Source organism: Sebastes umbrosus, chromosome 7, assembly GCF_015220745.1.
Source record: "Sebastes umbrosus isolate fSebUmb1 chromosome 7, fSebUmb1.pri, whole genome shotgun sequence".
NCBI lineage: Eukaryota > Metazoa > Chordata > Actinopteri > Perciformes > Sebastidae > Sebastes > Sebastes umbrosus.
Genome location: NC_051275.1, coordinates 22,889,730 through 22,913,472, shown reverse-complemented (window position 1 = coordinate 22,913,472; position 23,743 = coordinate 22,889,730). Strand labels below are relative to the sequence as shown.

General features: G+C 39.2%; 3 protein-coding genes and 1 long non-coding RNA gene across 6 annotated transcripts in view; 3 read left to right on the top strand and 1 right to left on the bottom strand.

The window, feature by feature from the left end:
* Nucleotides 1–1,074: 1,074 nt before the first annotated feature.
* Nucleotides 1,075–3,660, top strand: fbxo36a (F-box protein 36a). Its single transcript, XM_037774986.1, has 4 exons — nucleotides 1,075–1,227; nucleotides 2,802–2,910; nucleotides 3,087–3,265; nucleotides 3,448–3,660. Exons 1-4 carry the CDS (start codon nucleotides 1,132–1,134, stop codon nucleotides 3,595–3,597), a joined length of 534 nt encoding a protein of 177 aa, XP_037630914.1. The 5' UTR covers nucleotides 1,075–1,131; the 3' UTR covers nucleotides 3,598–3,660.
* Nucleotides 3,661–5,774: 2,114 nt separating this feature from the next.
* zbtb38 (zinc finger and BTB domain containing 38) lies at nucleotides 5,775–17,639 on the top strand. Of its 3 annotated transcripts, XM_037774979.1 has the most exons (3): nucleotides 5,775–5,932; nucleotides 6,490–6,748; nucleotides 13,400–17,639. In XM_037774979.1, exon 3 carries the CDS (start codon nucleotides 13,400–13,402, stop codon nucleotides 17,009–17,011), a length of 3,612 nt encoding a protein of 1,203 aa, XP_037630907.1. In that variant the 5' UTR covers nucleotides 5,775–5,932; nucleotides 6,490–6,748; the 3' UTR covers nucleotides 17,012–17,639. The 3 variants fall into 3 exon arrangements, with proteins under 3 accessions (XP_037630907.1, XP_037630909.1, XP_037630908.1); XM_037774981.1 differs by lacking the exon at nucleotides 6,490–6,748; XM_037774980.1 differs by lacking the exons at nucleotides 5,775–5,932; nucleotides 6,490–6,748 and adding an exon at nucleotides 9,899–10,077.
* Nucleotides 8,653–21,852, bottom strand: LOC119491215. Its single transcript, XR_005207560.1, has 3 exons — nucleotides 21,714–21,852; nucleotides 18,928–19,008; nucleotides 8,653–9,858 (listed from the first exon to the last, which is right to left on the bottom strand). It is a non-coding gene; the product is annotated as an uncharacterized LOC119491215 (long non-coding RNA).
* rasa2 (RAS p21 protein activator 2) overlaps nucleotides 21,784–23,743 on the top strand; it is a 37,907-nt gene continuing 35,947 nt past the window's right edge. Inside the window, exon 1 of the mRNA XM_037774982.1 lies at nucleotides 21,784–21,984. Coding sequence (XP_037630910.1) covers nucleotides 21,924–21,984 — 61 coding nt within the window. The 5' untranslated portion in view covers nucleotides 21,784–21,923. The remainder of the gene's footprint in view (nucleotides 21,985–23,743) is intronic.

Below are 23,743 nucleotides of genomic sequence, written 5' to 3'. Positions count from 1 at the left end.
AATAAATAAACTAAACTACCCTCTGCATAGGAACGATACCCCCAGAATATATATATATACATATATATATTTAAATGTATGTATATTTATGTATGTATGTGTATATATATATGTATGTATATATATGTATGTATGTATGTATATATATATGTATGTATCTATATATGTATGTATGTATGTATCTATATATATGTATGTATATATATATGTATATATCTATATATGTATGTATGTATCTATATATGTATGTATGTATCTATATATGTATGTATATGTATATATGTATGTATATGTATATATGTATGTATGTATGTATATATAGATATATGTATATATCTATATATATGTATGTATCTATATATGTATGTATGTATATATATGTATGTATATATATGTATATATCTATATATATGTATGTATGTATCTATATATGTATATATGTATGTATGTATCTATATATATGTATGTATATATGTATGTATGTATATATAGATATCTATATATGTATGTATATGTATATATATATGTATATATCTATATATATGTATATGTATATATGTATATATCTATATATATGTATGTATGTATATATGTATATATCTATATATATGTATGTATGTACATGTATATATGTATGTATGTATATATAGATATGTATATATCTATAGATATGTATGTATCTATATATGTATATATGTATGTATGTATCTATATATATGTATGTATATATGTATGTATATATATATGTATATATTTGTATGTATATATCTATATATATGTATATATGTATGTATGTATATATATATGTATATATCTATATATATGTATGTATCTATATATGTATGTATCTATATATATGTATGTATATGTATATATGTATATATATGTACATATCTATATATATGTATGTATGTATATATGTATGTATATATAGATATGTATATATCTATATATATGTATGTATGTATCTATATATGTATGTATGTATGTATATATATGTATGTATATGTATATATGTATGTATATATAGATATATGTATATATCTGTATATATGTATGTATGTGACGTTAATAAAAATGTGACTTCAGTTGCTTTGTTACAGTTGTCATGGTTACAGTCCTGCGTCCAGAATGGCGTCTTTGCTTGGGGAGCATCTCTTTCAGATCAGTGGGCAGGGTCCCCCTCCTTCTAAAGACTTCTTCCAACTCCTTATCACCAAAACAGAGGTGGAGTATTTGTACAACATTTCTATTTATCAAAGCAGAGCCTTTAAAAGTATAACTTTGAGTTGATATAAAACCACTGTTGTAACTGAGGCTAGCTTAATTTAAGTTAGCTAGCTAGCTTAGCTTTAATAATAGCTTGCTGGGCTACTATTTTCTACTTGGTAGATTACTTTTTTGGCAAGTTGAACAAAGTCTTCTCAAGTTGAATTGAGTGATAAGGTCAACAGTGATTTGATGCCTCAGGTCAATTGTTATTACAGATTTCATTATTGTATTTTGGGTTCACATGCACCTTAAAGGTCTCATATCTACTTTCATAGACTAAGCTACTGGAGTTACCCTGCACTATACTCATTTATAACAGTCTCTTCTGCACTTTTTAATAGTCCTGTATCACAGCTGCTACCCTGCACTATATTCAGTTTTAACAGTTTTCTTCATCTCCTTGTATTTTTATATCTGGTATATTTTTTTGTTCTTTGCACCACTAACTTTTTTACTGCCTTTTTACTAACATGTTTTGCACTATGGAACTGTGATGCTGGAAACTTGAATTTCCCTCGGGATCAATAAAGTTACTATCTATCTATCTAACTATCTATCTATCTATCTATATCATGCTCATTTTCAGGTTCATACTTATATTTTGTGTTTCTACTAGAACATATTTACATGCTGTGATGTTCAAAAAAACCTTTATTTTTCTCATACTGTGTGTCTGAATGTACCTGTATTTACCCTCGACTAGCTTCATTTTCACCTAAGCTACATAGTTAGCTAGCTAGCTTAGCTTTAAATAATAGCTTGCTGGGCTACTATTTTCTACTTTGTAGACTACTTTTTGGCAAGTTGAAAAAAAGTCTTCTCAAGTGGAATTGAGTGATAAGGTCAACAGTGAATTGATGCAGAGCACCTTCAGCCACAGACTCATCCCCCCTCGGCACAACACAAAGCGCCTGGGTCAATCCTTCTTGCTGGTAGCCATCAGGCTCCACAACCAAGGCTGACCCCCACATGAAAACTGCACTATCTGGACTATCAAGACTATCTGGACTACCTGCACTACCTACACTACCTTAAACTTAAAACATGCACTATCTGCACTACCTACACTACCTTTAACTTAAAACATGCACTATCTGGACTATCTGCATCTATCTGCAACCACCTCTTCTAACCACTGTTGCACTTTAAACTTACTTTACACTACATCCCATATACCATTTTATAGACTGCACTTATTACATCTATTTATTGTACACTACATTTTTTAATGACGGACGGTACACGCTATGCCCATTCACTATGTTCATTCACTATGTATATTCTGTATTTCTATTTATTGTTTTATGATCTTTTTGTACACCTGTACCTCTGTATCTGCGCTTTGCTGCTTTGACACCTGAATTTCCCCCCGGGGATTAATAAAGGTTCATCTTATCTTATCTTATAGCTCAGGTCAATTGTTATTAGATATTATTATTGTATTTTGGATTCACATGCACCTTAAGGTTCTTCTGGATTTAAGTCATATCTTCACTGTGCCCTCACTGTTTATTTCTTTCTAACTTTAGGTAATATGGAGATCATGGAGGATTTCTTTGCGACATGAAAACCGGGGTGCTTCACCCGAAGAGGTGAAGACATCCCATCATGATTTCCTACATGCGCAAATGTCACAGAGTAAGGCTTCTTCATCAGAATAGAAACGTAAACACTGACATTATGTCTGTGATACTGACATCTCTTCACAATCTCTTTCACTTGTTATTTTTATTTGAAAGTGTTACAGTAGTTTGTCTGGGCTTTAATGGAAATGAGAATGTGATGTCCAGGCTACTGCTTTCCACCCCCCTCAGCTATAGGACAAGTTGGTCTTGTTTTTGGGAAGAAGATCCTGGATTACACAAGATCACTTTGTCAAGGAAAGTTTGATTACCTGGAGCGCTTGCCTGATGACTCACTGCTCCAAATCCTGTCCTACCTAGGGCTGAAAGATATGTCAATACTGGCACAGGTTTCACAGAGATTCAGAAAGGTGAGAGCCTCTTAAAATGATACAATAGTACAGTAGGGTCTAAATTAGATGATATAGAAATAGTGTGTTATTTTCCATTTTGCTCTCCCTCTCTGTTGATCATACATATTTGTACACTGATAACCACACCTGTAAATCTGCATTGTGTTTTGTTATCTTGTGCTCTGATCGGACTATACCAGCTCTGCAACTCTGAGAAGTTTTGGGAGCAGATTGTGAGGAATCGCTGTGTTGAGTTTACCGGTGACCTGGAGGGCGTAGGAAATGCCATGGGCTGGAGGAGAATGTATTTTGCCCTTTTCCACATCAGTGGCAGTAAGGAGCAGCAGTGAAGCAACTGAACAGTTAAAATTACTGTTCTGAAACAACTGCATTACAAATGTTATCACAGTGGATGGATAGTCAGTATTCATTTTGTACTTTGTGGAAAAAAGAGCCAGTGTTTTCAGTGAGGTTTAGTTTAAATTTACTGTTGAGATGTGTCCTCTACAAAAATGTTTATTCCATTAGTTTAAAAGTGCCAAATATTCTTCAAAAGAAATCAGTATTTTTATGTGCTGCTACTTTCTTATTAAACTTTGGATGACAACAGTTACCACCAGTATTCAATGGATGGATAGATGCCTTTACTTGCAAGTTATGTATGTTGCAAAGAGTTTAATTGTGTAATATTACTGGTAAATTAAAAGTAGCGTACTGTGTAATACAGCAGTGTCCCATCATGTTTCTTAAATATTGCACTGATAAAACATGAGGGAAGTTCTGTATTAGGAATAACGCCTTGAGATGTGCCATCTCGTTTTCAAGGGGGTCCTCAATGACAATAATACAATATAAGCACAATTTAGAAAAAACATTTAACAAAAAACTAAAATAACAACATAATTAGAAAATACAAATATGACTAAAACAAACAAAAATCAAATAAGACATACAAAAACAGGAGTTCATACTCCAAGCAGAGCATAAAAATGGATCATTCATTTAAAAAGATTAATGTCAGTGATAGCATTAAGTAATAAAGTTATATATAAAACATCATTATAGAAGTGTTATTATGGACATGTCCAACTGATCCTATAATAAAAAGACAGGGCATTTTTGAACAACTGAAAAGATGATATGGATTGAATATTCACAGGGAGGTTATTCCAATTAGAAGGATCTTTAAAGGCTTTCTTAGCGATTGACTTAGAGACTGTAGGAACAGAAAACAAGAGCCGTTTAGAGTGTCTCAATTGATCATTAGAGGAGAAGGTACCATAAGATGTTTTACATAGTGAGGGTAATTGAAATGTATACAAAAAATATTATTATTCAAAAATAAACTGTAGCCAATGTTGCTGAGAGGCAAATTAAGAGTTTCGTACATTGTACAATGATGGGTTATGAAATGACAGCCAAGAACAAATCTGCATAGTCTATTATAAACTATATTGGGAGCTACAGTTAGAAGATCAGTTTTGGATGCCGCCTGATGTACATATAATCAGGTATATATATCAGCATAATCCAATATGGGTCAAATGAGTTGTGACGCAAGCTTAACAGTAAATGAAAAGCAGTTTCTGGATCGGTTACAGAAAATGTTACTTTCACTTGATGTTTCGACCTCTTAATGTCTCTAAAAATCGTTCAAATTAAATAAATCTTTGGTCAAACAACAACAACATTAATTGTTGCAAAACTGACAAACTGACAAATGTTCTGCTTTCAGCTTCTCACATGTGAATATTTGCTTTTTTTCTTCTGAGAGATTGGGTTTTGGACAAAACAAGACATCTGAAGACATCCCATTGAACTCTTTTCTGATGTTCTATAGACAAACTAGTTAATCTATTATTTGAGGAAATAACTGGCTAGTTAATTTGTAAAGAAATGGTTGTTAGTTGCAGGGTTCGTCATGAGATGACGCTTCATTTTAACTAAAAAAACATGGACTCAGAAAGAGGAAACGACGAAACAGAAACAGAAACAGATCGGTGAATCTATGAAAGAAAACCAAAATCTCCAAACAAACTTTAGGTACTTCACAGTTTCTCTCTGTCCTACATCACCCACAATGCATTTCACACCTCCACCTCCACACAGTTTTATCAGATGAAAGATGTTTGGGCTGATATGATACCATAGTTAATCTTCTTCTCAATATAATTAATAGGATATTTAAAGGAAAGTTAAGCTGTATGATGATCTAAAAAGGCTTATTGTAACAACAACAACAACAAAAACACTTATGCAACTGGAGTCCTGCTGATATCATATCAAGGTCAATTTCAACATAAACTTCCTGTTTACATTTGCCAGAGAACTGTTCGTGCGCCCTCTGCTGAAGGCCCTCAGTTCAATGCTGTCTCTGCTCACAGCCCACCTGGGTTTGCATTATGGTCTCTGTGCTGTGTTCACTGGTGCAGCCAGCAGAGGGAGCAACATGGCAATGGAAACTAGAGTCAGATGATGGAAGGAGGAGGATCAAGCAAATAAACCCTTGGGTAACGTGTGCAAAACAAGTGCTGTAATTCTGGTTACCATATCCAGGCCTAAAGACCACAACACACTTTTTCTGGATTGAAACCTCTTACAAATACGTCCGTAGGGGCATCTACCACACCGGTCCCACCTCACCTGAACACCCGTACAAGCAAGCTACAGTAACCTAAGACAAAGGTATGCACTGCTTTTTTTCTGTTTCTAACAGGTACCTTAGTGAATCAGGGGCAACATATGGTACAATAAATCTTAGCAAAACAGCTACATACTAAAAGACAATGTCATTTCTTATTGTCACAAAAAGTCATTCCATTGCTGTGCGTTAAGGGACGAGAACAATGTGTTGCTTTCCAGCACGTTATTTTCCATTAATGATAACGCTCCTCTCAATATTAAATACTCTTTCATCCAAATGATAGCTGGGTGTTGGAATGATCTGACATAACCGCATACAGCCTTGACTGGTCGCTACTATGGCCTATTATTAGCCACTGAACACTGGATACCGCCTTCTCAGCTGAGTCTGGTCTAGGAGGAAAAATATTCATTACGTAACAATAAAGGATCTGTCTCCCAGACCCACTTCCTGAATACCACAGCATAAACTAGGCCCCAAACCGAGGCAGAGCGGAAGCCTCATCCATTTGTGTGCTGGAGCAGTGTGAAGCGGTGCCGGGTTGTTTCCTGCTTATCCCTTGCCTCCACACATTCACCACGCCACCCCTCCTTCACAGCTCCTCTTTGTGGGTCAGTGATGCAGCGGGAGTGACGCAGCAGCCTCCAGTCCAGAAGACAACTGTACACAGCAGGAACAGGGGACCTCTGCCAGAACCACAGTCCACTTCCAGACAGCAGTGAAGAGGGAAGATGATGAAGGCCTGATCTAGGCCAAAGGGAGAACGGGAGCCGGGTTGTCACTGTCCTTTCCTCCTCCTAAACAAACACCAGAGAGGCTTCCACAGTGGCAGAGACCTTCCGCACAGAGACATTTTGGTAGGCAACTCAGAGTGTGAGTGCGGGTTACGGCAGTAACATAAGTGCTACCAGGGATGAGTGTCTGTCTATGCTAAGAGTGTGAATGCTTTGAGAATGAGGATGAGGCCTACTCAGCCTCATAGGGCGGACTGTGCCTCCCTGCTGATCGTCGTCTCTACAGGCCGCAGCTGAGCTTACTGCGCATCAGAGGCCTGTATATTCGGTCCTGTAGTTTTTAACACATACTAGCTGTGATAACAAGTGTGAGTGACATATCATATGACCCACTATACAGTGTATGATGTCTACGCGCTTTAAAGGAACAGTGTGTACCATTTAGAGGTATCTATGTTTTCTTTAGTGTATAATCACCAGAAAAGGAGCCTTTTAACTGTTTATATCTACACATCGAGCGGGTCCTCGTCACGGAGCTTGCCGCCACGTTTCTACAAACCAAACAGAGTCTAGATAGTGCCATGCACGTTTTTACGTTTTCGAGTCGGCCACCGTAGTTCTCCTACACGCTTGACACACGGAAAAAGTTAAGGTTCGTTGCAATCTACAACCTTGACACTAGATGCCGCCAAATCCTACACGAGGCACCTTTAAGTTAAGGCAGTGAATTATTTATCATTTTGATTCCAATTTAGCTTGAGCTCTACTTTGAATGTGAATTTATGAAAAGGAACAGTCCTTTAATTAACATAAATAATGGTTCCCAATCCTGTAAACTGGAAAGCACATTTGCAAGATTATATGAAGATAGATTATGGATTATGGATGCTAAAAATACAATGGTTAAAAGGGTCCACTGTGTTTTGGAGATACAAGTTATTAAAAAGCATTTAATTTATTGGTTTAACACAGATGCATTTCAGCCTACATGCATTAAAGGTACAATGTGTAGGATTTGGCGGCATCTAGTGGTGTTGTTGCAGATTACAACTGCTCACTCCTCCCTTTCCAAGACTGCGGTAACGTGAGCTGCCGAGTGCAAAACCGTGGTAAAGCTGTTCTCCTCGCTCAGAGGCCATCTTTACCATAATAACGCTGGCGGCGCCACGATTTTGCACTCTGCAATGCCAGTGTTTGGTTTGTTCATTCTGTGCTACTGTAAAAATATGGCAGAGCAACATGGTGGACTCCGTGAAGAGGACCCGCTCCCTATGTAGATATGAAGGGCTCATGTCTAAGCTAACGAAAACACAACTCTTAGTTTCAGGTGATTATACACTAATGAAAACATAGTTATGAATATTATATTCCATTTCTGCTAATAAATCTCCTGAAATGCTACAAACTGTTCCTTTAATAAGATCTACGGTACATACTGTACATACAAGTTAGGGGTTGTTTTATGTTAGAAGGACAAAAGGAAGACTGTGAGGTAAACTGGATCGCACAAAGTACCAATTGTTTCGGATTATTAGTCTGCCAGCCATTAAAACATGGAAAATGCCACTGATCTTCCTGGCCTGGCTCAGAGAAAACCCAAATAACTTTAAATATGACAATATTCTTTGTTCACGCGTATTTATGGTCTTATTCCTCATTTTGACTTATTCTAATGTGTGTCTTTGCTGTGAATTTGAGAACTAGAGTTCTATTAAGTAGATGCTTTTGCCTGACAGCGGCCTCTTTAAATCATAGTCAGCTGTGGTGTTTGCAGCCAGCCTCCCCCCTTAGTTTCCCAAATTTAGATTTTATGTCTCCAGTTGAAGAGAGTATGCACTGAGGCTACTTTTGCCTCATCACTTGGATTGTGATCTCTTTTTTTTGTTTTTGGTTGTCACACCAACATTGCCCAGTGTGGCTAAAGTCTTATGGTTAACTGCCTAACAAACTGGTACCCGGGTTGCTCCCCAGGCTAATGTAAGGGTCTTCAAGGAAGCAGGTCAGCAGCATAAATGGAAGACTGAGCCTGTGGTTAATTGTGTATTTATGAAACCAACATGATCGAACTCCGAAAAGGGAACAAGACAATATAGCAGCGTAGATTGAGGGTGATCACTGAGTGTAATTTAAGAGGCTAAACCACAAATGCTCCATGAATAGCACGTTTCCTTCCTTCAAGGCACTGAGTGAGTACATGCATAATGATATGGCACCTGCTACTTTGTCTTTTGAAGTCAACAAGGCGTTCAAACTGGTTCAAAAGCAGTCTCACAGCCAGCACGAGGAGAAGACCCACACCGTCATATGACTACACTCAGTTGTGCAAATTAAAGAGCTGCTTCCGTCCTCAGAGGCTAGCGAGAGGCTCACAGTGCCACGTCGGGTTCAGCTTCCTCCCCTCCCCCTCGTCTGCAGTGCTGACGCATCTGCTGCTTTTGCATCAATCAGCAGCCTCTATATAGGTACACCGAGAGCCCCTGCTGATAGCAGGACTCTCTTTTTCCCCCTCAGCCTTGCTTTCACTTTGCACGCTCGCTGCGATTGTGAGAAAAAGCATCGATGAACATCTGTCCTGTGACTGCTGTGGTGCAAAATAGGACAGTAGTCACTGCCATCCTTTCTCGGGTTCTGCATTACCTAACCACGGTGGCTGCGTAAGCACAGACGAGAGGCTTTGGTGTAATATGCTGCTGCACAGACAGAGTGTGTGTGTGCACACGCATGAAACAGATGGTGCAGCGTTATGCATTCAAGGTGCATGTTGTTTCTGTGGGGGCTACAGATAGTCTCGTTTCATGCAAAAGAAATTTTTCCTTTTGGTCAACGTCAATGCATCGGGATCTAGCTGGTGTGGTGCTGCATACGGCGTTTGCTGTACAGCAGAGTACCTCTCGCTCTATGCTGCTACCAGCAATGCAGCTGAGCGTTTCCTCTGGCTGTAGCATCGAGCACAGAGCTGGTGTGTGATGTAGCACCCAGCATCTCTCCGCTCTCCCTACAGCCCTCTGCCATGCTTAATAAAAGTTGCCGCTTCCTGCTCAGTGGCTCCAGAACGAACGCTTCAGTCGCCCAGCTAGCACAAAGGCAGACCCATACTCTGGCTTAGCTACATGCTGTATAAACTGTGAGTTTTTCCTATAGCTGTAGCAGGACAGTGAGAGGAGGGCAGGGCAGATCTAGCCCAGGACCTGGGCTGCATGGATAGATGCGAAGGACGTTGGAGCTGGAGTCATCTGCACACAGAGAGGGAGGGAGAGGAAGAAAGACGTCAGAAAAAAGCTCTGCTTCTGACAACACCACTGTTCAGCGACCATCATAGAAAAAACTACTTTCGCCTTGCTCTCGCGAAACAGTTTTTCATGTATAGTTGGGTATATTGAGGGCTGTAGAAAAGAGATACTGCATGACACTGTTTCCTGTTCGCGCTGCATCATTCTCTCTCATTTACTAAGGTATGTTTTGCATGGTTTCCCTCAATTCATAACCAGTTTTTTTGCGGAAGTACGCTTTGCAGAGATGCGTGAAGTGGCTTTTGTTTTGACTTTTCGCTCTTTGTTTTACAACTGTGTCTGTGTGCTATACTTGGTTTGTGGTTTGGTATGTGGGGATTTTTATTTTACAGGCTGAGATGTAAAAAAAATAATATCAAATGAGCTTTGAAGGTAAAGTAAAGGTTGGGTGTGGCAAAACAATACGCACTGATGACAATTTTCTAAATTTCCGCTCAGCATGTGGCGGCAATAAACCACAACAATTGGTATAAATTGTTGAAAATGAAAGTGGTGAAGTAAAATAGCAACCCAGAAGAAAATATGAAACTGTAAACAGAACAAACTGAGAGTACAAAAGCAGTGGCACATCACTTGCTGTTATCAGATGAGAAAGTCCTTCGGGTAGCATTTCTGCTGCAGACAAAGACACACAGACCAATACACATACACAAAGTACATTCAAGCGGAGACAAAGGCAAACCTCGATTGCTCTGTGGACTGCTGCGTGTTGCAGGTTCTCAGATAGGGCAGGATGTTTGTGGGAGAGAGAAGGGGCCGAATAACCGGACAGCTAATACAGTCACTCGCCATCCGGCTGAATCCCAATAAGTGCTGCGCCATAGCATGTTGCCATGACAACGGAGGCCTGTCTGAGAAAGAAGGCAGGAGGCTGGTTGTGTTTTCAGCAGTCTGAGAGGCTTTAACGGCGGCCATATTGTATTTGTTGCACGGACACGAAATTGGAAATGAATGAAAAAAAACAACTTAAAGTGACATCACTGATGAATTACCTAAACCCCTTTGAAGTAAACAAAAAATACTGCAAATTAAAATAAAAAAAAATCAACTAATTTCCAAAAAATAGCAAAACATGAAACAAAAATAGATATCAAATCAAACTGCCTGTTAATTTAATATAAATCGATTATCTTCACGGTAGGGCTGACCTTGACCAAAGAAATTCTTAGTCTCGAGATAACGTCTCGAGATAACTTCTGTTATGATTTGACGCTATATAAAAATAATAACTGAATAGTCAATTAACACTCATACGATTTTGTTGACTAATCAGTTAGTTGATTTAATTGACCAATCTGTAAAACTGAGTTTCTCCACAAAGGATTTTTACCAGAGATGTGCTCATAAATTTCTCACAAATAAGTAATTCAGCATGAAAAAAAGCATAAAAATTACAAATTGACTAAAGAAATCTTAGTCGACCAAGACCAAAACAACCAAATAATCGACTAAGAGGGGGCAGCACTACTTCACAGTATAATTTGCACAAACTAATTGTAATATAGATCATGACAAATCTAACTATTTTTCTCCTGTTTTCCACTAAGTAAGAATGCAAAATAGAGGACAAGTTCAGAGAAGAAAATAGAGAAAATCTAAATATGGATTAGCAGTTAGCCGAAGCATCTCCGGACAAAGAAAATCATTGTCTCATGCTAAACTGCACAATCGCTGTATGACTTTCACTGCAGCCGTAAATGAAGATGAAAAAAACGATAATAATGTGAACTAAATATTATAGATATTTAAATAAAGTTGATGCAGGTGTGATGTTTCATTACTTACACATGCAAGCTGAGTGTGTCTTAGCTGATGCAGTCAGCATGCTAACATGAGACATGCTAAATGACTCAGTATAGACTCACACTGACTCTGTAATGAGTCAGTTAGATCAACATGCTGGGTGAAACATCCCCTTTCCAAAGTGAGAACGAATGAACTTTAACTTCCTCTAAGAGTTCATTTAGTTTACCATCAAAATCAAACTAATCCACAAATGCTGCTTTGACAATAACACTGTGATCAGAAATCTGTGCAGTGTGTGTAATAACTATTAAGATATAGTATGTAGTACAATATTATTAGCAAGTCAGCTACGTTGAATAGGCCAAAGGCTGTTAATGTTTTTCATAGCGGTGATTATTGTGCTTCTGTGCTACATTACATTCTATCAATGGCTGCCATTCCCCTCATGAGGCATTAATTAACTGTTCCCTGTAGTTGTTAGAGTTGACAAGTGAAAGGATGGCTCCACTGCCGACTGACAGACAGCTGAGGAGGGGAGCATATGAGTCATCAGCTGTCTGCATGTCATTTTCATATTAACCTGCGCCTTGAGAAGAATAACACTGTCATGACAACTGAACCAGACTTAGTACAGAGCTGTGGTAGCACAGTGAATGGATTACCAACCAAATTGAATTATTCTAAGCAATAATGACAAACAAAAAACCCCTCTATGACTGAGGGAGTCACGGCGTATTTTACCAGGCGGAGGCCCAGGCGTCCATTTCATTTAGGGTAGCTTCTCTCATCTTTTCGTGACTATGTTCTGGGATTAGTGCATCATCAACGTGGGTTGTTCATGACAAGAATATTCCATGTATGAAAAACCAAGTCAGTAATGAAACAGAAAGGAAATTATTAAGCAGACAAAAAGTAGTCGCATAGAGGAAGTAGGGCTGAGCGATATGAAGAAAATCAAATACCTCGATATCGATATTGTGAAGATATTATAGACTTGACTACTGGTGCTTTTACAAAATATTGACACAATGAGATTTTTGATAAATAATCATCAGTAATGTGAAATATAATGACTAAAAGGGTAAAGACAAACAATAGAACAGCTAAAGCAGTCTGGTAAGTTCAGAAAATGACATAATCTTACTGTAAACTTATGCTATATTACGATATCCAAAATCTAAGACGATTTCTAGTCTATATCACAACATTGATATAATATTGATATATTTTCCAGCCCTAATAGTTATGCATTCGGTCACTATATCCAAGACTTTTTGAATCATCAGTGGCAATATTTTTTGACTCATATCCGGTCATGTCATTTGACTAAAAGTTATTTCATGAACTATTTCTAAGTAGCTGCATCATGACACACTCCCACCAGGGTGTTTTCGAGTGCAACAATCCTTAATCAGTTCAATAAAAGCACCCGCTATTTACAATAGATCCTCTTTTGCTAACCCCATAGTTCAATAGGACAGTCTTAAACTCAATCTGTGACCCATTCATTAATGTTTAAACTTCATTTCTTTTTAAAGAAGCAGGATGGAGATCAGGATGATGTTGACCAGACAGTTGCTCATCTGTCATGACATTACTGCCATCTAGTGTTCAAACACTAGAATAGCTCAAATATTACAAATACAAAATGCACACACATCTTTTTAACTATATCAAAACAGTCAGATCCACCATTTTGTTTCAATCTGATGTAATTATTTCTTCTTCTCTCTTTTAGATGACCGTGGTGTCCCCGTGCACTCACAACCTGATGGACAGCGCTCACCCTCACACTGTGCTCAGCAGGCTCAACGAGCAGCGCTCACAAGGCCTCTTCTGTGATGTCACCATCGTGGTGGAGGACGTTAAGTTTCGGGCCCATAAGAACATCCTGGCGGCCTGCAGCGGGTACTTCAGGAACGCTCTGACGACTCCCGAGACATGGAGCTCCGGCCAGGTGCTGGAGCTAATGGACCTGAAGTCTGAGGTGTTTGCCAGCATCCTCAACTTTATCTACTGCTCTAAAGTGACAGCGCCTAGTGCGGAGGACACGAGGGGGCTGGTGGCAGCTGGGAAAAGACTTGGAATTCCTTTTTTAGAGAAGCTTGCCGAACAAGAGAGGCAGGATGGATGTGGTAAATCCACAGACTCCAGCACAGTGTTGTCAAAAAAAGCAAAGACGGAAGCTCCCAGGCTTGAGGACGTTGACAGAGGGCCACGCATCACCAACGCCTTCTCTATCACTGAAGTGTGTCCTGGGAACAATCTGTTCACCCCTCTGGTTCAAACCAACAGGGAGAGGCAGTCGCCAGATGAGGGACAGCTCCCGTCAAGCTGCCCCACGACCTCCTGCCTCAACTGGAACAACGAGACAACCCAAGCCCTCTCAGAGCATTCGTATGCGGTGAGCAAATCTACTGATGGCAAAGACAGCAGTCAGTGGGACAACAAGAAGCCAGCAATAACTCAGCCAAAGACACTTATTTACAGGAACACGGGCCCGCTGAAAAAGCGCCACAGGCTGAGAGGCACTTTGTGTCGAAGTATACTCCCAGCGCCAGCTCAACCACAAACAGATAAACTAAACACAGTAACCCCCACATTAGCTGATGGGGTTTCTACAGCACCTGTGACAGCCATGACACCACCACCGCTTTTTTCAGAGACAGAAACAGAAAAAAGTACAGGCCCAGGGCTACCTGTAGCCGCTGACAATGTTCAAACTGAGTTAGGTCCGCCAGCCCTTTCCCCTCACCCAGAGGACAGCATCTCAATCTATGGATGTGATCACTGTCCGGAGATATTCACAAACAAGGCTCTCCTCGCCATTCACACAGAGGTGCATAAAAAGCGTTTTGTCAGTCATTTGTTTTGCAAGTTTTGCTGCAGGAAGTTCATACACCTCAAACGGCTGCGCAACCACGAGCAAGTCTGTACCAAAGCCTTAAGAGGCCTGCCTAAAATGGATGCAACTGACACATCAACTAAAGAGATGGAACTTCATTCAGATGACACGGAGAGCATCGTGACACAGCTTCCTCCTGCTGACCTCTCCGCCCCTAACACCCCGGAGCCCCTTCAAGTAGTGGACCAATCAGAGCCTCCACAGGAAGTGATGCAGAAGGCAGTGAGGCAGAGGAGATACAACTGCAGTGTGTGTAAACGCGTCTACGTCACCATATCCAGTCTGAAGCGCCACGAGAACGTGCATTCCTGGCAGAGGGCATATCCCTGTCATTACTGTAATAAAGTGTTTGCATTGGCAGAGTACCGCACCAAGCATGAAATCTGGCACACAGGTGAACGCCGCTACCAGTGTATTTTCTGCCTGGAGACGTTCATGACATATTACATCTTAAAGAACCATCAGAAGTCTTTTCACGGCATCGATCCCAATATGGCCGTTAAGAAAAAATCTGCCAACGGTGGTCTGAAAGCCAGCGTTTATCCGATCAAACTCTACAGGCTTCTACCTATGAAGTTTAGAAAGAGACGATACAAGACGTACAGTGAGACATATTCAGAGAGTGTTGAACGAGGTGACGAAGCCCAAACAGAGAACGACTCTCTGATCCCACCGTTTGAAGAGAACGGTCTCATCAGCCACCCTGATGCCGTTTCATTCCCTCTGACGTTCATGGCAACGACAAAGATGGTGGCACCCATCATGCCTCGCGTCAGCTTTGGCAAGCCATGTGACCAAGATGTCGACCAAAGTCTGAACAGTGATTTGGAAATTCAGAGAAAGGAGGCTGAGAATAGAGGTTCACCCTTCACTGACTACGACAGCACCTTCTCTTTGCAGCCTGAGTCTCCTGCAGCAGGTTACAAAGATGATCCTCGAGTACAAAGTAACTCAGAGCGTCATAATGTGCCATTCTTAAACTCTTTGAATGCTGTTAAAAAGTTAGGTGAGCTATCAGCTTCTGCAAAAAGAGTTGAGGATATGACCAAGGAGATACTTCAATCAAGCACTGAGAATCTGACGCGTGATAAAAGGGTGGTGGCAAAGACAGAAACATATATTGCCAAACCTGCATGCCCGGGCCCATCTGCAGGCGGCGCGTCCATGCCGCTCTGTCAGATAACAGTGAAAATAGGCAATGAAGCCATCATTCGTCGCCGATTCAAAGGGTCTAAGCTCTTCCCCAGAAAGAAAAGAAGAATCAGAGAGCTGAGTGAGGAGGAGGGGAGCCAGAGTCAGTGTCCTCCAACACGGGAGGACTCAGAGAGCCCGAGGCTCCGCCTGAGAGCAGAAGGCGCTTCAGCCACAGAGCGAGAGATCGGCGACGATCCCAATGACTGTGACACCGCTGATATGCTCTGGCGTCCCTACTATTCCTACAAAGCTAAAAAGAAAAGGAAGAAGTTGAGATTCAAGCACGGGAAGGCTTTATTTCACGGTTATCCTGAAACACCTGTAGATAGAACTACTCCCAGTGAGGCCCACCTTGATAAAAGTATCTGGCTGACAGAAGAGAGCGTGTCAGGTGGAGGTGGTGGTGGAGGAGAGGTGAAACGTAGCCTCAGCCGGAACTCCAGCCCGAGGGCCACCTACAGCTGTGACATCTGTGACAGCTCTTTTATCACAGAGACTGGTCTAAGAGCTCATGTTATCGGCTCCCACCCGTGTTTCTGCCGGACTTGCGGTAAACAAGGTCCCCCCGGTGAGGCGCCAGCCGGTGGTGATTACATCTGCAACAGCTGTATGGAGAACGGCTCCTGCTTTGATAACACACCGCGGAGCCCCAACCCAGAGAAGAGGTACCGCTGCTCCTTCTGTCCCCAGCGTTTCCTCTACCTCGCCACCAAGAAAAGCCATGAGAAAAAACACCAGGAGACAAACGAGGAGGGATATAATTCTGACAGCTTCACACCATGCTCTAAATACTCTGCACACCTGGGGGACGACAATAAACAAGACACCATCAAAACAGAAGACAGCGACAATCTAGGTGACATAAAAAGTGAAAGGGTAGAAGAAGGACATCTTTCCATTGATAATATTAAGCCTAAAGTTGAGGATACAACTGACTTTATGTCTTTGACTACCTACCAAGACATTAAAAGTCCGTTATCGCCCCGTAATGACCCACTATTTTCCCTGACGCCCTCAAAGGTGAAACATAAAATGGCGAAAAAAAGGATCAACGCACAGCATGCTATGCATCTGATCTCAAAAAAGCAAGCCTGCGACAGAGACATCGATAGCAGCAGAACAACCGGTCACAATGATCTTGAGAAGTCCTGTAAACTCTTTAGGAGAAATGACTCTGAAACTAAAGGAGGAGCCTACATATCTATACACAAGCCAGAGAAATGGACGTGCAAAGAGGAGCCGTTTTTTTAAAGATCTTTGAGGACTGTGGACATCAATCGGCAAAAGAGAAAGTGAATGACTTCAAGCCACTGCTTTATTGTAAAGAGTGTTTGCAGCTGAGCTCAATAAAATGTTGTGAATGGACACTAAACATGAGGATCTACATCAGTGTAGGCTGTAATCTCTTCCGCCCCTAAACTCAACGACTGAGCGATTTTTCACCTTTGTAGAAGATATATCTGGGATAATATAGGACCTTCTGACACAGACTTCTTCATCCGTTGTCTATGCATAAAGTATATGGCAGACTCAGTTACGTGAGTGTAAACAATTTCAGAACAGCGGTAGGATGTGTTGGAGAACAGAAAGCTGCCTAGTGTGTGTGAAACGTCTGGGGGAAAAACAGTATGAATTGTACAACTGTCACATTTCTGAATCTCACGTTCAGTTAACTGGCCGTGGTGAGTTGCACTTTATAGTTAGACTATGCTAATCTGTTGGTTAAATACTTTGGTAATTAAATTATAAGCACCACTGATATCTTATTTCTAATTAACACATGGAACCATTGAGATTAAAGTTATTACTTTTGTCTGTTTAATATGTATAAAACATGTAAAACTACTTAAATAAATGTTGTTGATATTCTAAACAGTTACATCCTGTCCTCCTATCGATTATCGACTCACAGTGACCAATGACTGATAAGCAGTGAACACTTACTAATTCTTTGCTTCGATGATAAGGGAATAGTTACAGAAACCCTAAACGTCATGCAACATTTTAAATAGTAAGATTTGAACGGTCACATTGATACAAAACCTGTTCCACAGGAAAACTATTTCCTAAATATAAAGCCACATGGTGGTTATCTGCTCCTCCTGGTCCACCAGGGACCTGCAGCCCATCTGAGAAGTTCATTCCCTCGTTCTTCCACACAGACTACATCTGTATCTAGAGTCGGGCCTCAAGACACAATTTCCAGATGTTTCTAAATTCCTTGCTTCTTTCTAAGACCGGGCTTGTGATGTAACAGAGAGCCGATAAGGCACTGCTCAACACACTGATTATGCCATGGAGGCAACAGTTTTCATTCATTTTATAAAAGGATGATTATGTATTAAAAGTACTGATACCAACAATTCATGTAATGGTACTGATATTAGCATTTTCAATTACTTTTAGGGCCGTTCCAAACTATTTGGGGATTTATACATATATTATATATTATATATTATTATGACATACATATACGATATACATACATATATATAAAAATAAAAAAAATAAAAAAGCATTCAAATACTGTTTTGGAGGTTGATTACCATGGCAACGGTCAAAGCTTCGAAGCATTTGGGTCATCCCTAATTACTTTTCATCCATAAACATAATGGCATCAGGAGCCACTGCACTTTGAGATGCGTAACAATTAGTTACTCTAATGTAAAATCTTCATATTGTAGTAGGAGCATGTGCTTGCAATCACACAATGTACAGCTGAAAAGTACACGTGTACATTATGTTGTACAATAGCCACTATTGTACTTACGGTAATATGTAATAAAACACAAAACACAAATCAAAGATAGACTTGATATAATGATCATTAGTTCCATATTTTTGGTGTTGTAAAACACTTCAGAAAGGTATTCTTGATCTCATTTATAAAGGGATTTTCGAATACAAGGATTTGCTTTATATGGCCATAACTAAATTACTTTATTAAATCAACATTAAATAAAAACCCTGATCTGATGATGACATAACACATTTTTGCATTAATAGAGTTAATGTCACAAAACTTTGAAAGAAAGCAGAGAATTGTATGACATAATGTGCAGTTTAAAAGATGGATTAGATATTATCATTACATAGGTGTTGTGAACTAGTGTGAGCTACATGTTAACTAGAGATAATACATAGATTATAAAAGTTATAATGCATACCTGACTGCCCTTTCAGGCTCCCTGCTACTATCAGCGATGAGGATCAAACCTGTGGTTTCACCCAACCAGAAGCAGCATCACCTGGAAAAAGAGGAAGAGGACACAGGATGTCTGTCATGTTTTCATTCAAAGGAGATATTGAATAAGATTTTAAAGGAGACTTATTATGCCTTTTCCCTTTCCTTTAGTGTGTTTTATCATTTTTGTTCATGTAAGAGGTCCGCAAAGTTACAAAGCCCAAAGTCCGCTCCAAAAGGAGTCCCCCACAGAAACACTGCTCCTGAACTACCTGAAACACCTTGCTTGAAGTCCTGCCTTTTCTTCCGTAACTTGGTGATGTCACCAAGTAACACATTTGCACAATACCTGCCTAGTAAATAGTTTGGCACGCCCTCAAACAAAGCTAGTTAGAGCGGAGCTAGAGCAGAGTCCGCGAAGGAGGATAAATAATGCTCCAAACTTACGCTGAATTTTGGCGAGGAAAAACTGGCATGGCCATTTTCAAAGGGGTCCCTTGACCTCTGACCTCAAGATATGTGAATGAAAATGGGTTCTATGGGTACCCACGAGTCTCCCCTTTACAAGGAGACAAGTCAAGTCAGCACACTGACACACTGACAGCTGTTGCTGCCTGTTGGGCTGCAGTTTGCCATGTTATGATTTGAGCATATATTTTATGCTAAATGCAGTACCTGTGAGGATTTCTGGACAATATTTGTCATTGTTTTGTGTTGTTAATTGATTTCCAATAATAAATATATACATACATTTGCATAAAGCAAGCATTTTTGACAACTCCCATGTTGATAAGAGTGTTAAATACTTCAAACCTCCCTTTAAGGTACAGTTTGAACAGATAAAAAATGTCTGATTAATTTGCGATTAATCGCGATTAACTATGGACAATCATGCGATTTATCGCAACTAAATATTTCAATCAATTGACAGCCTTAATAAATATAAAACTGAGAATCAATGAGAATAAAAGTGAGAATAGTGAACATCACCTTAGCTTTTTTCTACTTAATTATACTGCCAAAAGCTGTAACACTGGTAAAACACAACCTCAATCAAAACAAACAAACAAATAAAAAACAATTAAAAACAATATATTGCAATAGCAAAGAATAAATGTAAAAAAACAACAACCCCCCCCCCAAAAAAAAACATGAAGTAGAGGAGTAAATAAAAGGCAGAGTAACATCTATTATGTGTTGTTGTTGTTGTCTCTTATGGCTGTGATATGCACTGACATATCCTGCAGCTTCTATGGCCATTTAAATATACTTTTTGTACATTTCTTCTGATTAATGCATGTTGTAGAGCTTTGTGAGGTTTTGTTTTTGCAATATTCATCACATTTAATTAATGATATCTAATTCTCTTTTGATATGTTTAAATATATTTTCTTTTCTTCTTTACTGTTTTTTTGTATGCATTTCATTGGTTTTATTGGATTGTTTTCCACTGTTTGGTTAGGTTTTTCTGCACATTTTGTGTACTTCTTGTTGTTGTTTAACTTTTGTTGTATTTTTAAAATTATGTAAGTTTAGATCTTTCTTCCTTTTTTGTTATTGTTTTTTTTCTCTCCTGGGGTTGGGGGGAGGTCCTTTGTGTACGCATGTGGCTTCTTGACCTCTCCTGACACATTTCTTGTTTTTTTTATTGACTGGATTGTGTGCAGTTTTACATATGTGCAAATAAATAAATAAATAAAAAATAAATAAATATTGTGCCTCAGAAATTAGTTTGAAGTCTTTCCCACCCCGGTGACAAGTGTGTGACACAAACACAGAGCAGGGTCCAATTCAATTCAAGTAGAGGAGTAAATTAAAAGGCAGAGTTACATCTATTATGTGTTGTTGTGGTTGTCTCTTAGGTCTGTGACATGCACTGACATATCCTGCAGCTTCTATGGTCATTTAAATATACTTTTTGTACATTTCTTCTGATTAATGTATGTTGTGTCAATAAAACAAACAAACAAATAAAAAACAATTAATAACTATTAATATATTGCAATATCAAAGGATAAATGTAAAAAAACAAACAAAAAAAAAACATGAATTAGAGGAGTAAATAAAAGGCAGAGTGTGAGTTACATCTATTATGTGTTGTTGTCTCTTAGGTCTGTGACATGCACTGACATATCCTGCAGCTTCTATGGCCATTTAAATATACTTTTTGTTGTTAATTGATTTCCAATAATAAATATATACATACATTTTCATAAAGCAAGATATTTAAAAAGAACATGCATGTAAATGGAAGAAAACAATAAAGAAGTAATTAATGTTTGTTGTGTCAATAAAACAAACAAACAAATAAAAAATGTAAATGTAAAAAACAAAACAAACAAACCATGAAGTAGAGGAGTAAATAAAAGGCAGTGTGAGTTACATCTATTATGTGTTGTTGTTATTGTCTCTTAGGCTTGTGACATGCACTGACATATCCTGCAGCTTCTATGGCCATTTAAATTAACTTTTTGTACATTTCTTCTGATTAATGTATGTTTTTAGAGCTTTGTGAAGTTTTGTTTTTGCAATATTGTGCCTCAGAAATTAGTTTGAAGTGTGTGACACAAACACAGAGCAGGGTGAAGCACTGGTGAGATAAGATTAGCTATAGCTAAGCTAACTAGCTCCACAAGTTCTCCCTGACATCGTTGCATAATAAGACACAGAGAGAGACTTTAAACCCCCTTAAAAACAACTCCTACCATCTCCTGGTTGAAGTGATAGTCAAAGCAAAGGCGCTGGACTGTTTGAGGAAGCTTGTCGTACCGTGTTTTAGAGGCAGCAGTGTGTACAGGACCTGGACGTGACGCGGCAGTGTGGGGCTGTCTCTCTCCTCTCCTCTACTCTACTCTCCCTCCACTCTGCTCTGCTCTCTCTGCTCTCTCTGCCTGCATTCATATAAACGGATATGATGATAAAGCAGCAGCAGCGCTGAACGCTGAACCGGAGCAGCGACACACAGTCAGCTCTCTGACCATGGCGGAAGAGGACGACGCGACGACGATTCGGATTTTACAGAGCCTGCGGGGGAAAATATGTAAGTGTTGACTGGTGGATGTTTTTTATCCCGGCTCGGCTCTCTCACACACACAGGGGGGGGGAGAGGAGAGGTCGGTAGGAGAAGAAGAAGAAGCGGGCGGCGGTGAGAGAGAGAGAGGTGAAGCCGGAGAGAGAGAGGGGCGCGGCGGCGTGCCATCAACAGTCGACCGTGTGGAGGCAGAGAGGCGGAGAGGCGGTTCATCTGGTCGGTCTGCTGCTCTCTCTCTCTGCTCTCTCCGCTGGCTGGTGGTGCTTCACGTCAAGTTAGCCTAGCATGCTAACAGCGAGTAGCTTGTTGTGAATGGTTTTCATTCACCGACCTGTTAGCATACCGAGTGTTTTAACCGTTAACGGGTCATTTTAACGGTTTCATATAAATGTCGTTTTGTGTGTTTGGGCTTTATATATTAGCTGTGAGCTACGTTAACCGTTGGTGGCAAAGTAAGCTAGCTAGTAACCAACGGCTTCATAACGGCTGTAACTGCTATCACTGCAGGCAACTGACAGCCAGGTAACTAAGGTAACTGAGATAATTAGGTAACTAAAATAACTAGGTAACTGAGATAACTAAGGTAACTAGGTAACTGAGATAATTAAGTAACTAAAATAACTAGGTAACTAAGATAACAGAGATAACTAAAGTAACTAGGTAACTAAGAGATAACTAAGGTAACTAGGTAACTAAGGTAACTAGGTAACTAAGATATAACTAAGGTAACTAGGTAACTAAGATAACTAGGTAACTAAGAGATAACTAATGTAACTAAGGCAACCAAGATAACTAAGGTAACTGAGATAACTAAGGTAACTGAGATAACTAAGATAACTAAGGTAACTGAGATAACTAAGACAACTAAGGTAACCAAGATAACTAAGGTAACTGAGATAACTAAGGTAACTGAGATAACTAAGACAACTAAGGTAACCAAGATAACTAAGGTAACTAAGGTAACTAAGCCAGTATTAGATGATAATGATGTTAATTTAAGCGACAATATATCGAGTTTAAACTTTAATGTAGATCAAATAGCAGCAAAGTAATGATCACTCACTATTTATAGTGAGTTTAGCTAAATCAAGTTTTGACACCTATCTATCTTATAGTGCCAATTATTACACATTATAACATATTATATATATATATTGTAACTAAGCCAGTATTAGATGATAATGACGTTAATTAAGCCACAACATACACAGTTTAAACGTTAATGTAGATCAAAATACGGTCTCAAGCAGCAAAGTAATGATCACTCACTATTTATAAAGTTTAACTAACTCAAGTTTTGACACCTATCTATCTTATAGTGCCAATTATTACACATTATAACATAATATATATATTGTAACTAAGGTAACTAAGCCAGTATTAGATGATGATGACGTTAATTTAAACGACAACATACACAGTTTAAACGTTAATATAGATCAAAATAGCAACAAAGTAATGATCACTCACTGTTTATAGAGTTTTTAGCCAACTCAAGTTTTGACACCTATCTATCTTATAGTGCCAATTATTACACATTATATCACACAACATGTGGACTTGAGAGTTGAAGTCTTTGCTCTCTGACTTACCTACACATGGAAGCATTCATTAAAGACACATTTAAATGCAATTATCATGTCTCCTCATGACATGAATGATTCCGTGGTAATGAGTTAACACGTCTTGCCTGCAGCAATAGTATAGTAATACACTAGTCATGCTGTGTGATAAAGAGTCCAAATATAGGAAACATATAGTCAAATAC

Excerpts from the sequence above, each read along its gene's own strand:
- fbxo36a (XM_037774986.1), top strand. The coding sequence starts at position 1,132 with ATGGCGTCTTTGCTTGGGGAGCATCTCTTTCAGATCAGTGGGCAGGGT. Across the intron at positions 1,228-2,801 it reads TCCTTATCACCAAAACAGAG|GTAATATGGAGATCATGGAG; the intron begins GTGGAGTATTTG and ends TTCTAACTTTAG. Across the intron at positions 2,911-3,086 it reads ACATGCGCAAATGTCACAGA|CTATAGGACAAGTTGGTCTT; the intron begins GTAAGGCTTCTT and ends CACCCCCCTCAG.
- zbtb38 (XM_037774981.1), top strand. The coding sequence starts at position 13,400 with ATGACCGTGGTGTCCCCGTGCACTCACAACCTGATGGACAGCGCTCAC.